General features: G+C 45.4%; 1 protein-coding gene across 3 annotated transcripts in view; it reads right to left on the reverse strand.

Moving 5' to 3' along the window:
* Ctif (cap binding complex dependent translation initiation factor) overlaps positions 1-12,249 on the reverse strand; it is a 215,305-nt gene that overhangs the window by 30,678 nt on the left and 172,378 nt on the right. For all 3 annotated transcript variants that reach the window (XM_090353132.1, XM_090353131.1, XM_090353130.1), the window contains exon 10: positions 3,927-4,082. In XM_090353132.1, coding sequence (XP_090209258.1) covers positions 3,927-4,082 — 156 coding nt within the window. The remainder of the gene's footprint in view (positions 1-3,926; positions 4,083-12,249) is intronic.

A 12,249-nucleotide genomic window follows, 5' to 3' on the forward strand; every position in this document is an offset into this window, starting at 1 on the left:
AGGCTGAAGTACCATAGCCAGCAATGACATAGCTGGGATTCAAACTCAGTTCTCAGCTCCCAAGAACAGCCCTGCCCACAATGTGCTTTTGGCTTGGCCACTGAATTCACCTGAGACATGGCTGCCTGTGGTACTTGATCTTAGCTATACACTGGAATCATTCAGACAGTTTACATCTCCCGCCATCTCCAGGAAGTTTGGCTTATTGGTTGGGGTGTGGTGGGTGGGAATTTGTAATTTTATAAAAGCTTCCTGAGGTGCAGGGTCCTGGATCACTTCCCATGGGTTTAGCCCACAAGTCTCCACTCCCAGACTGAATCCCCCTCCTGCCCAGGACCCAGTCAACGTAGGCCCTACCCTGATCCCAGCCTGGGGAGGTGGGGAAGGCAGGAGTGGTCCCCTGGCAAGGGGCCACTGAGGAATGCTCTGCTGGACTCTTAGCCCTGCCTGCACTGCCCTAGCCAAGCTTCTCCACCCCACCCACTTCATCGTGCAGCCCTTTCCGAGGTCAGATTTCCCCCGGAGCCAAAACAATGTGAGCAATTGAATGCATGCTCACGCAAAAAGTTAAAAAAGTGCCTTTCTCATTGTTGCACAGAGCAATTTCATTTCCTGAGGAGCCTGGCTTGCCGGCCTGTGTGTTCTCCTCCCCAGCCATGCCTGCCTGCCTCCTTCAGCAGCCCAGCCAGCTGCACCTCTGTGTCTACTGCTGGGCAGGGTAGGGGGTGGTGTCCACTGCAGGCAGACACCCCATCAGAGGCATCTTCCACAGGAAGGGAAGGGTGGGCCCTAGAGGGGAGGACAGGGAGCGATTGCAGGCGGTCAAAAGGTGAGTGCAGAGGCATGAGAGATTCCTGGCAGAAACAAACTTTCCTCCCTTCTCTTTCGCTCCACTCTTCACCTCTGGCCATGACTGCAAAGCTTTGCAGAAGTGAATTGTGGGTAGAGATGGGCTGGGGAGGGTGGCTGGACAGAGGGCAGGTGGGATGTTCCAGGAGGGGAGAGAGAAAGGATGGATGGGTGGAAGTGGAGAGAAACAGGGAGCTAAGCCAGAGGAATTTCCTTCATAGCTCTTCAAGGAAGAGGCTCAGAGAGAGGCATTCTCTGATGACCTAGGGCCTCACAAAAACACCGTTAGGCTGTGGGGGAGGGGTCAAGGGAGGGAAACTGGGGAGTCCAGGGGGAGGGAGGCTGAGAAATGGCCACAGCTCAAAGCCTGGTAGAGTCGGGAAAGGAAGGTGCTAGAGCAGCCCAGCTGGCTGATCTGCAATGGGAGAGGAGACAGTGTCACAAACAGTGTGCAGTGGGGCTCAGTTATGTCATTCTCCTGGGGGTGCAATGCTCCCAGTTAGTTTGGCTGGGGGCCTGGCTAGGGCACAGGCGTCCTGACAGTGCTCCTCCATGGAGCTCATCGCATGCTATTCCAGTTATCTGTGTCTTCTTTAGTTTCTCTCATTGGTGTTTTGTAGTTTGCAGTACACAGATCTTTTACTTCCTTAGCTAGTTGTATTCCAGGGGTTTTATTCTCCTTGATGATACTTAGTGGTATTGTATTCCAGCTAGTTGTATTCCAGGGGTTTTATTCTCCTTGATGATACTTAGTGGTTTTCTTTTTGCCTACTTTGTGATTAGTATATAATAATGCAAATGATCCTTACATTTCATTTTTGTGTTCTGCAACTTTACTGAATTTGTTTATTAACTATAACAGCTTTAGGGAGATGGAAGTGTGGTTCAAATGGTTGCACACTTGCTTAGTAAGTGTGAGGTCTGAGTTCAAACCCCCAGTTCCTCCCAAAAAATGACAAGAGCTTTGTGAAGAAAATCTTTAGATTTTTTTTCTTTTTGAGACAAGGTCTACATATATAGCAATCTTTTCTTTTTTTTCTTCCCTTCCCTTCCCTCCCCTCCCCTCCCCTCCCTTCCCTTCCCTTCCCTTCCTTCTCTCTTTACCAGTTCTGGAGCTTGAATTAAGGACCTGAGTGTTAGTTGAGCTATTTTGCTGAAGGCTAGCATTCTAACACTGCAGCCACACTCCACTTCTGACTTTTTTGGTGCTTAATTGGGGATAAGAGTCTCACGTTCTTTTTTGCTTGGGCTGGCTTTGAATCATGGCCTCCTGAGTTAGGATTATAAGCATGAGTCACCAGAGCCTGGCCTTCTTTACTTTTTAAAAATTTATATTTAGGGTCTGGGAATGTGGCTTAGTAGTAGAGTACTTGCCTAGCATGCATGAAGCCCTGGGTACCACAGAAAAGGCCAGAAATGGTGCTGTGGCTCAAGTGCTACCCTTAGAAAAAGAAGCTCAGGGTCAGTCCCCAGGCTCTGAGTTCAAGCCCTAGTACTGGTGCGTTCTCTCTCTCCCTCCCTGCCCCTCTCTCTCTCTCTCTCTCTCTCTCTCTCTCTCTCTCTCTCTCTCTCTCTCTCTGTCTCTCTCTCTCTCTCTCTGTCTCTCTCTGTCTCTCTCTCTGTCTCTCTCTCTCTCTCTCTCTCTGTCTCTCTCTCTCTCTCTCTGTCTCTCTCTGTCTCTCTCTCTCTGTCTCTCTCTCCCTCTCTCTCTCCCTCTCCCTCTGTCTCGTCTCCACTTTCCATTAGTGTGTTCTGCTGACTCCAACTCAAAAATACAACCAGACCTCAGCATTGTGCCCACTCTTCGTGCATATGGCTGTATTTCCAGCCACTAGCCTTGCTCTAGATGACACTAAAGATCCTAACTGGTCTCCACCTTTCATTTTTATCCCCTTTCAGTTCTACTTCAAAAGAGGCCAGAGAGACCTTATAGAGTGCTTCACTGTTTAGAAGGGTAAGCATCCTGAATGTTTGGTTTTTTTGGTCTCACACTCTCACTAGACTTTCTTTTTACTTACAGCTGGCACTCTACCACTTGAACCATACTCTACTTTTGGCTTTTTGCTGCTTAATTGAGGATTAAAATATCTTGGATTTGTCTGTCCAGGCTGGCTCCAAATTGCAATTCTCATATCTCTCAAACTTCCTGAGTAATTAATGTTATAGGTGTGAGCCACCAGAGCCTGGCTCTTCGTTACGCTTATTTATTCCTTGTTCAGATGAAACTTAGAACAAGTATGTCCTTTTTAAAAATAAAGATATCAGGGGGCTGGGAGTTTGGCCTAGTGGTACAGTGCTTGCCTAGCACGGATGAAGACCCGGGTTCGATTTCTTGGTACCACATACTTAGAAAAAGCTGGAAGTGGTGCTGAGGCTCAAGTGGTAGAGCTCTAGCCTTGAGAAAAATCCAAGGACAGTGCTCAGACCCTGAGCTTAAGCCCAGGACTGGCAAAAAATAAAAAAATAAATAAAGATACCAGCATGGAGCGTGGCCTAGTGGTAGAGTGTTTGCCTAGCATGCATGAAGCCCTGAATTCAATTCCTCCGTATCACAAAACAAAAAAGCGGGAAGTGGTGCTGTGGCTCAAGGGGTAGAGTGTTAGCCTTGAGAAAGCCCAAGGACAGTTCCCAGGCCCTGAGTTAAAGCCTCAGGACTGGCAAAACAAACAAACAAACCTCCAAAAGATATCCAAGGCTGGGGATATGGCTTCCACAGTAGAACACTTGTTTAGCATGCACAGGGTCCTGGATCCAAGCTCCAGCACTACCAAAAGCCAACCAACCAACCAACCAAACCAACCAAACCAACCAAACTCAAAATCACTCAATGACAAACTAATCCAACCCAAAGACAATTCACTGAAATAATACTTTAGAGCAGAAATGACTGAACCCTGAACTAAAAGTAGTTTCTCTTTAAATAAACTGGAAGCAAAAAACCTGAGCGATCTCTCCACCAAAAGTCTCATTCCTTATGGCTCCCCAACCCTGCAGCTTTTCTGGGCTTTTCAAGCGTATCATCCAGTGGCATGGGGCAGGTGGGCGTGGCCGTGGAGGGGCAGAGCCTGGTCCCTTACCTCCCTGAGGCACGTGTAGATGGGGCACACCAACACGCGGAAGGGCTCGCCCGTGCTGCTGCGCATGGTGCCAAACACCTCGCACAGGAAGGTGATGAAGCCCAGCCAGCGCTCCACGTCCTGCTGCTGCAGCTCCTCACGCACGGTGAAATCCTTCTGTGGAGGCACAAGAGACTGTGTTAGTCTCGCAGGGCTGGGGAGGGGGCTAGGACTGCTGGTCAAGGAGGACACCTTTCCCACATGCCTTATCTTCCCACCCAACTCCCTTGGCCAACTTCCAGCTCACTGTCCTTTCCATCAGTGGGGGTGCCCGACCCACACAGGGTCAGTAGTCAGACACTAAGGTCCATTGGAGTTCCAGCACTGGCTACAAACACAGTAGTGTTGCCTGGGAGAGTCTGAAGCATCTATTCATTCATTCGTCCATTCACTCATTCATCTATCTTTTCACACACTCATCCATTCACTCATTTATCCATTCAATGACTCATTTACCTGTCCTTCCTTCCTTCCTTCCTTCCTTCCTTCCTTCCTTCCTTCCGTCCTTCCCCTCTGCCCATTATTGCACTAGAGGCTAGAATAAGGCATCTTAAGAGATGGTATTAAAAGCCATCAGAAGTTCCAGTAAATGGTGGAGGGGATGCCCTACGATAGAAGTAATTATTTTCAACTGGAAATCAGAGCTCTGAAGGAGACCAGGATTCTGACATGAGGACAAATGCCAAGAGTAAACTTAAAGATCAAGAAGTAGAAGGGTGGTTGCTAGAGGCTGGGGAGAAGAGGACGTGGTGAGTCATCTGATGGGTAGAGAGAGTTTTGTAAGATGAACATATTCTGGAGATTTGTTCAATGATGCAAATATAGTTAACACTACTGAATTATATACTCAGAAATGGGTGAGGTGTTAAAGTTTGCATCAGTTCTTTATTGATAAAATTAATGCTTGCCCAGAATACTCAAGGCCCTGGGTTAATTCCAGTAACATTCATAAAGACACACACACACACACACACACACACACACACACACACACACACTTCTCTCCATCTCTTTTTTTCCTTTCTTTTCTTGCTTTTGTCAGCTGTGGAAATTGAACTCAGGGCATGGGCACAGTCTCTGAACTGTTTTGCTCAAGACTAGTGCTCTTATCACATTAAGCCACAGTTCCACCTCCAGTTTTTGAGTGGTTAGTTGGAGATAAGATCTCATGGGTACTTTTCTGCCTGGGCTGGCTTCCAAATGGGATTCTCAGATCTCACCATTCTGAGTGGCTAGGATTAGAGGTGTGAGCCACTGGTGACTGACTACAATTTTTATTGTAAGAATGAATCAAGGGGTTCAGTGCATGGCTTAAGTAACAGTGCCAGCCTAAAAGCTGGCAAGATCCTGAGTTCGAGATGGTACTAAAACCAAAACCAGAATGACTCAAAAGCCAGAAATAATCCTTGAGAGATAAAATATTTATTTTCTATTTTAAAAATTTATTTAAAAATAATGCCAGGTGCTAGTGGCTCATGCCTGTAATTCTAATTTCTCAGGAGGCTGAGATCTGAGAATTGTGGTTCAAAGCCAGCCTGAGCAAGAAAGTCTGGCATTTCCAATTAACTACTAAAAGAGCCAGAAGTATAGCTGTGGCTCAAGTGGTAGATTGCTAGCCTTGAGCACAAAAGCTCAAGGACAGTGCCCAGGCCCTGAGCTCAAACCCAGGGGCAGGAAAAAACAAAAAAGAATCATTTATATATTGCCCAGGCTGGTCTTGAACTCCTGGGCTCAAGCAATCCTACCTTGGCCTTGGTCTCCTGAGTATTGTGTCTACAGATGTACACCACCATGACTAGCCGACATTTAATTTTTAAATGTAACAAATGATAACTTGATAGCACTGGTAATTTAATAATCCAAAATTAAATTACTGACTAGTGGATAGATACATGTTGGAAGGGGACAGAAAATTATAAAGCACACACCATTCCTAATTAAGACCAAAGGATTCGTAGGATTTCTTTTCTATATCTGATAATGAGAGAAATGCAAGTTACAGTCAGCCTTCAAAAATATTAAAACCAACCAAAAAAGCTCAGCAAAGGATAAGCTTTAGGACTAGTTCCCTGTGATCCAAATCTTTCTAGAGGTAATTGGAGATAAGAGTCTCAGGTCCTTTTGTGTCTGGTCTGGCTTGGAATGTGATCCTCAGATCTCAGCCTCCTGAGTAGCTAGGATCCAAATCTCTTAATGAGAGCAAACAAGGAAGCACATGGAGCAATCTCTGTCATGTGAAGAGATAAGAAAGTCCTACAAAAACCGCCAGCGATGAGATCTATTATAACCAAATAGATCTTTAATCCCAAATATAATCAACTAACTCTTTATCCCAACTATAATCAAGTGATCTTTATCTTAGAAAGGTGGGGATAATTCACTATCTGGAATCTACAAATAGCATTTTTTGACATCAACAAGCCTGAAAAAACTATAGCATCAGTGTCTATGATCCTTGGAAGAGGAGATAAAACTGTTAAGAGTATAGTCACAAAGATTCCCCAGAAAAACTTCTAAGAAGATGAGAATTAACCAGAGTTTAATAACTAATTAAGACCATTTAGACAGAAAATGAACACACAAAAGCCAGAAGCTTACTTTTATGGCAAGATTCACCAATGGGAATATTTTAAAGCACAAAAGCTCATTGATTAAAGTAATTCAAGTAGAAAAGTGACATTATTAAGATGCAAGATTTCTATCAAGAAAATTTCAAAATTTAGCTACAAGATTAAAGAGAAAGTCTTATACATGGAAAGACATGCTTAAGACTCCTAATGGCAAGGGAGCATATAAAGAGGGCAATTCTGAAATGGCCAAGGACCAATCTGAATACCATTTCTCACTGTGTATTTTTCGTGAGGGAAAGGTAGTGGAGACTTTAAAAAAGATCCTAAAAGGTATTTGAAAGAGTGAATACGCTAAAATCCATTCAAAGCAAAATTGGAAAAGCAATGTATTAACTTTTAATCTATTTTATTTATTTATTTATTTTGTCAGTGGTAGGGCTTGAACTCAGGGCCTGGGTATCTGGCCTTGAGATTTTGTGCACAAGGCTTGAATTCTATCACTTTGTGCCACAGTGCTACTTTCAGTTTTCTGGTGATTCATTGGAGATAAGAGTCCATGGACTTCCTGCTCAGGAGGTCTTCAAACTGTGATCCTTGGATCTCACCTTCCAGAGTATCTAGGATTCCGGGCATGAGATACCAGCATCTAGCCAATTTTGACCTATTTTAAAGCATGAATAAGTAAGAGATGATGGAGGGGGGCATGGTGGTGTATGTGTATAATTCTAGTACTTAGGAGGCCAAGGAAAACTGCATGTCCCATGTCAGCCTGAGATACATAATGAGATCCTGTCTCAGTGAAACAGGGTTTGAGAAGGACAGAGCATGGTCATCTAGACCAGGCAGTCCAGAAGAAATTTGGCATTATGAGGGTGACACATAGGCCTGGATGGCTCTAATTCCTGGGCACAGGAAGCAATATTCACTGAAGCAATGTGGCTAGGACAGTTGTGTAATATTGGGAGAAAAATATCTCTTTGATGCTGTACTCTAAAATGAATTCCACATGAAATATATATATATTATATATATATATATGGGAGTGGTGTGGCTTATGCCTGGCTATGAATAAATTTTTAAAAGAAAAAAAACATGAAATATTCAGTGTTTAATAATTGTGTTTCTCAGTAGTGGAATCATCAATGGCCTATAGTCTTTAATCTGTGTGTGTGTGTGTATGTTAGTACTGTGGCTTGAACTCAGGGCCAAGATGCTCTTCATTAGCTTTCTTGCTCAAGGGTGGTGTGCTGCTACTTAAGCTAGCGCTCCACTTCTGGGTTTTTGCTGGTTAATTGGAGAAAAAAGCCTCTCAACTTATCTACCTGGGTTGGCTATGAATCTTGATCCACAGATGTCAGCCTCCTGAGTAGCTAGGTTTACAGGCATGAGCCACAGGTGCCAGGTTCATTTTTTTCCCCATTTGTTTTGCTTTTAATTTTATGAATTTCTTCTTTTTTTCCTTCTGGTACACATTTCTTTTTGTAATCAGAAAAACAATGCTTGATGATTGTGACCCTTTCTGTTTTTTGTTTTTGCTTTTCAAAGTAGACAGAGGTCTTGAGGTGACTGAGTGAGCACACGTTTGCCCCAGAAGGGCTAGGAGGCTGGTGTGTCCATGCCTCTCCCGGAAGCCCCCAAGCCTAGTTTATGTGTCTTCCTGACACACGTTAGGGTTGCCAGCTTTCCCTCAGAACAAGGAGTCCCTTTCTACCATTCCTTGGGTCTTTCCCTCAATGCCCAACCTCAGCCTCTTGTATCCAAAAGCAGCAAGGAGACTCAGATTGGTGGCAGCCATTTCAAAGTCTGGTATTTGGCTTTCAGTTCTCATCTGACTGGCAGGCTCCCTCTTAGTAACCCCTACTGCCTCTCCCCAAACTTTAAGGCTACCATTTAAGCCCCGTTTCCTGCCTAAAACTATTTATTGACGTACTGCTATTTCCTGCACCGGCCACATCAATAAGCCCTGAAAGCCACTCAGTGTCTCAGGTTTCTCAAGGCATTCTGGGAAATTCTTCCTGCTCTGGATAACCACATGAACTCTGGCATGGTGGAGTCCTGTGGCCAAGCCAAAAACAGCTGTGTACATGCAGGGGGCGGGGAACACTGCCCCCCCCACCCTCCGTGGGCAGGGCAGCCACAGGGGGGAGATGCTGCTGAGAGGAGGGAGGGGCTAGGGCACAAGGACCACAGTGTGTTTTTACACTTCCTGAGGGGCCTGCCGTCTCAACAGCATTCTCTTCTCCCTCTTTTAAAACAAGTGACCAAGGGAAATCTGCCCATCCAAACCCAACCTCCCCAGTGACTCTGGTTTGTTCCTGTCCAGAAAGGGGGCTCCAGGGAGTGGGCTGGGAGGAGGAGAAAGTCTTTTAGTCACCACCGACAGGAAGTTTCTTTTTCCTTTAGAAGTTGGGATGCCATGTGGGAGAGGAAGGCAATGGAGATCTAGGGGCTAAAAAGCAGCAATGGATCCTGTCTTCCTCGTAGCAATTGATGCTAGGTTAATAAAAAAAAAAAGGCAAGTCCTTTTTGAATCAAAGATTCCAATCTTTTTTTTTTTTGCCAGTCCAGTGACTTGAACTCAGGGCCTCTGCACTGTTGTTGGGCTTTTTCAAGGATAGAGCTCTACCACTTGAGCCACAGCACCATTTCTGTTTTTTTCTATGTATGTGGTATCAAGGAATAGAACCAGGGTCTTCGTGCATGCACTCTACTACTAGGCCAAACTCCCGACCCATCAAATCTTTTTTTATTTTTTATTTACTTAGCTCAAACTTTATTTCCTTCAAGATGTTATTCTAATGTCCGCTCCTGGATCCAGGAGGCCTCACTGCCTGAATCCCTCAGTTCAGTGGTGGCCCTTTGGCTCCGTACTAGTTTGCTCCTAGCTCTTACCAATGACAGTGGTTTCTGTCTTTGTTGATATCTGACCCTTTGCCAGGAAGAGTTTCACAAGGCAGGCATCTTGTGTGCTCCATGCTGTGTCCCTAGACTGGGACCTGGCTCAGCAGATGTGAATGTGAGAAGACTAGATAGGTCAATAGTCCATTATAAGTGACCAGCTTTCACTAGGTGAAGCTTCCATTCTTTTTAAATCTAAGACTTGACTATAGAGTTAGTATGATGGCTGGATTCATCTTTCCCCTTTCTTTCCTTTCCTTGCTCTGTCCTTCTTTCTCCTGCCACCATTTCTTTCAGATTACTTATTTCTTCCTGTTCTAGCCCTGCCCCGCCAGGGTCAATTCATGGCATGTCACTTTGTGAGTGATATTTTGCACAGAGTAAAGTCTCTTGGTTTATTTGGGATCTTTCTTCCCTTGTCAAGGTTGCTTCAAGCAAAGCCATGACATTGTACAGAAACATCATCAGTGGTGTGGCGGGGTCACCTAGCTCTGTCAGAATGTTCCCTTTTGAGCTGTTTGCTATAGCAGGATTTACTTCTTACCTGTCCCCCCAACTCCATAAGCCTTACCACTTCTGTTCCTACCACCCCACCTTGACCCTCTGTTCTCAGGGTCTGCTGCCAGGCTCCAGGGGCTGGGAATTGGCCCTCTGTAGGTCCTGGAAGACTTTGGCCCACCCAGGTCATTACCATTGTGTGTGTGGGGGGGGGTGAGGGGCTCAGTCTTTCTGGCCTCAGTACATCAAGGCGAGGAGGGAAGATGATTCCCAGGCCAAGAGCCTGAAATCTAGGGATGCTAGCACGTATCAGGTGACTCTGGGCTCCAGAGAGGACCCCAATACTCCATTTGTTGTCATTTCTTGGATATTTTAAGCCCCACGAAATAACTCAGAATTATTAGAGAAATGGATTGACCTCAAATTGGTTTCTGTGAGTTTGGATTAAAAAGAACCCATAGGTAGAGTGACATGTTTTTCCTAAGACATGACACTGTGATCTCATGACCCCACAGGAGGGGATCAGGACTGCTTAGGGCCAGTAGAAAGAGCCTGACAGGAGGGCGGGCTGGGACTCGAAATTTCTAGAAGGGATGGTGAAAAGACAGGGAGAAAGAGCAGGCCTCAGGCTCTGTCTCTCCACACCCACTCATAGTAGCCTGGGGAAAATGACTGCTCTGGGCTTGGGACTTGGCGTCTGTCTGACTGGGTCAGATTGACCTCCTTGGCTTTAATGAGTCACCTCTGCAGTGTGTCTGGCACATAGTAGGTGTTTAACACAAGTTGCAGAGACTTCCTGGTAGTTGTCTCTTGAGCAGCCCTGTTCTGCCTTAGACCTGGAGGCTTCCTCCTCCAGACAGGTAGCATGTACAGCCTCACCTGCTGGGTTGCAGATTGCCAGTCTTGGTTCAGTTCTGTTGGGTTGAGGCCTGAATTTGGGACCTCATACTGCATCTTGACTCTCTGATCTGCAGGTCACGGCATAGAATTTGGAATTCTGCCAATCACCTACTGTGACTCTCCAGCTTGTCTGGCAGAGAGGGTGTGTTCCAGAGGACAATGTGAGCACAGGGTTGCAGCTCCACCCCCAAGAAACTTCTTGCCTCACGTTCTGATGTCTACTCTTCCTGAGCTGCTCTCCAGGTGCGGGCAAGTTCTTTTTTACTGCAGACCCAAAATGTTTCCCAAGGATCCTGATTTTCCATCTACTACTTGATGCCAATTTTTGGTCACTCCTGTGCTTCACTCTGCTCTGTCTCCAGACCCAAGATCCTTAGTTGTCAATGAAAGAAAACCTTCTGAACCAGCCCAATGATACAGGGCCAGAACTGGCCTTGAGAAGAGAATTACCTTGGTCACAGCCACAGGCTATGGTTGTCTGCTTTGACTTGCTTGTGGGCCCTTTTCTCTCCTGCCATAGCCAGTTTCCATTTGATATGGCAACGATGGCTGTTAGAAGCTTCTAGTGTCTCTTATAATGGCAGCCAAAATGGAGACAATATCCCTCTCTCCTAATATCCAGCCCTCAAATCTCAGGGAAGGATTGTGACTAGCCCTGCTTATCATTTTAACCAATCATGAAGATGTCTATCTACAGACAGTGTTCTCTGATTGGCTAGGCCCATGTAATATGGTCTTTCGGTAACTGGGGCAGGAAGGCAAATCCTAGACCAAAGTCAGAAACAATGTTGTCTGCTGCAAACACAAACTACACCTAGGATTCCAGGTGCCTGTCACATGTGACCAAAATGTTCTTCAGCATCCTGCCAAATTCCTTATGTGTTGGTATGACTGTTGCATTTTCTGTCTCAAATGAAATGGAGAGTGACATTACTAAGATGATCTTGAATGTATTCCAATATGTAGACATGAAAACTATGCTCCAAATGCTGGTTCAGACTACTGGTGGCTCATACTTATAATCCTTCCTAATCAGAAGGCTAAGATCTGAGGATTACAGTTCATAGCCAGATTGGGAAGAAAAGTCCGTGGGACCCATCCCTAATTAACAAGCAAAAGTTAGAAATGGAGGTGTGCTTCAAGTGGTAGGTAAAAAGTCAAGCTGGACTAAGATTGTGAGTTTAGGGGCCAGGAGTTTGGCCTAGTGGTAGACTGCTTGCCTAGCATACACAAAAACCCAGGTTCAATTCCTTGGTACCACATACATAGAAAGAAAAGCCGGAAGTGGTGCTGAGGCTCAAGTGGTAGAGCTCTAACCTTAAGAAAGTCCAAGAACAGTGCTCAGGCCCTGAGCTCAAGCCCAGGACTGGCAAAAAAAAAAAAAAAAAAAAAAAAAAGATTGTGAGTTTAGACCCTAG

Source organism: Megascapheus bottae, chromosome 19 (assembly GCF_031878675.1).
Source record: "Megascapheus bottae isolate mThoBot1 chromosome 19, mThoBot2.hap1, whole genome shotgun sequence".
Classification (NCBI taxonomy): Eukaryota; Metazoa; Chordata; class Mammalia; order Rodentia; family Geomyidae; genus Megascapheus; species Megascapheus bottae.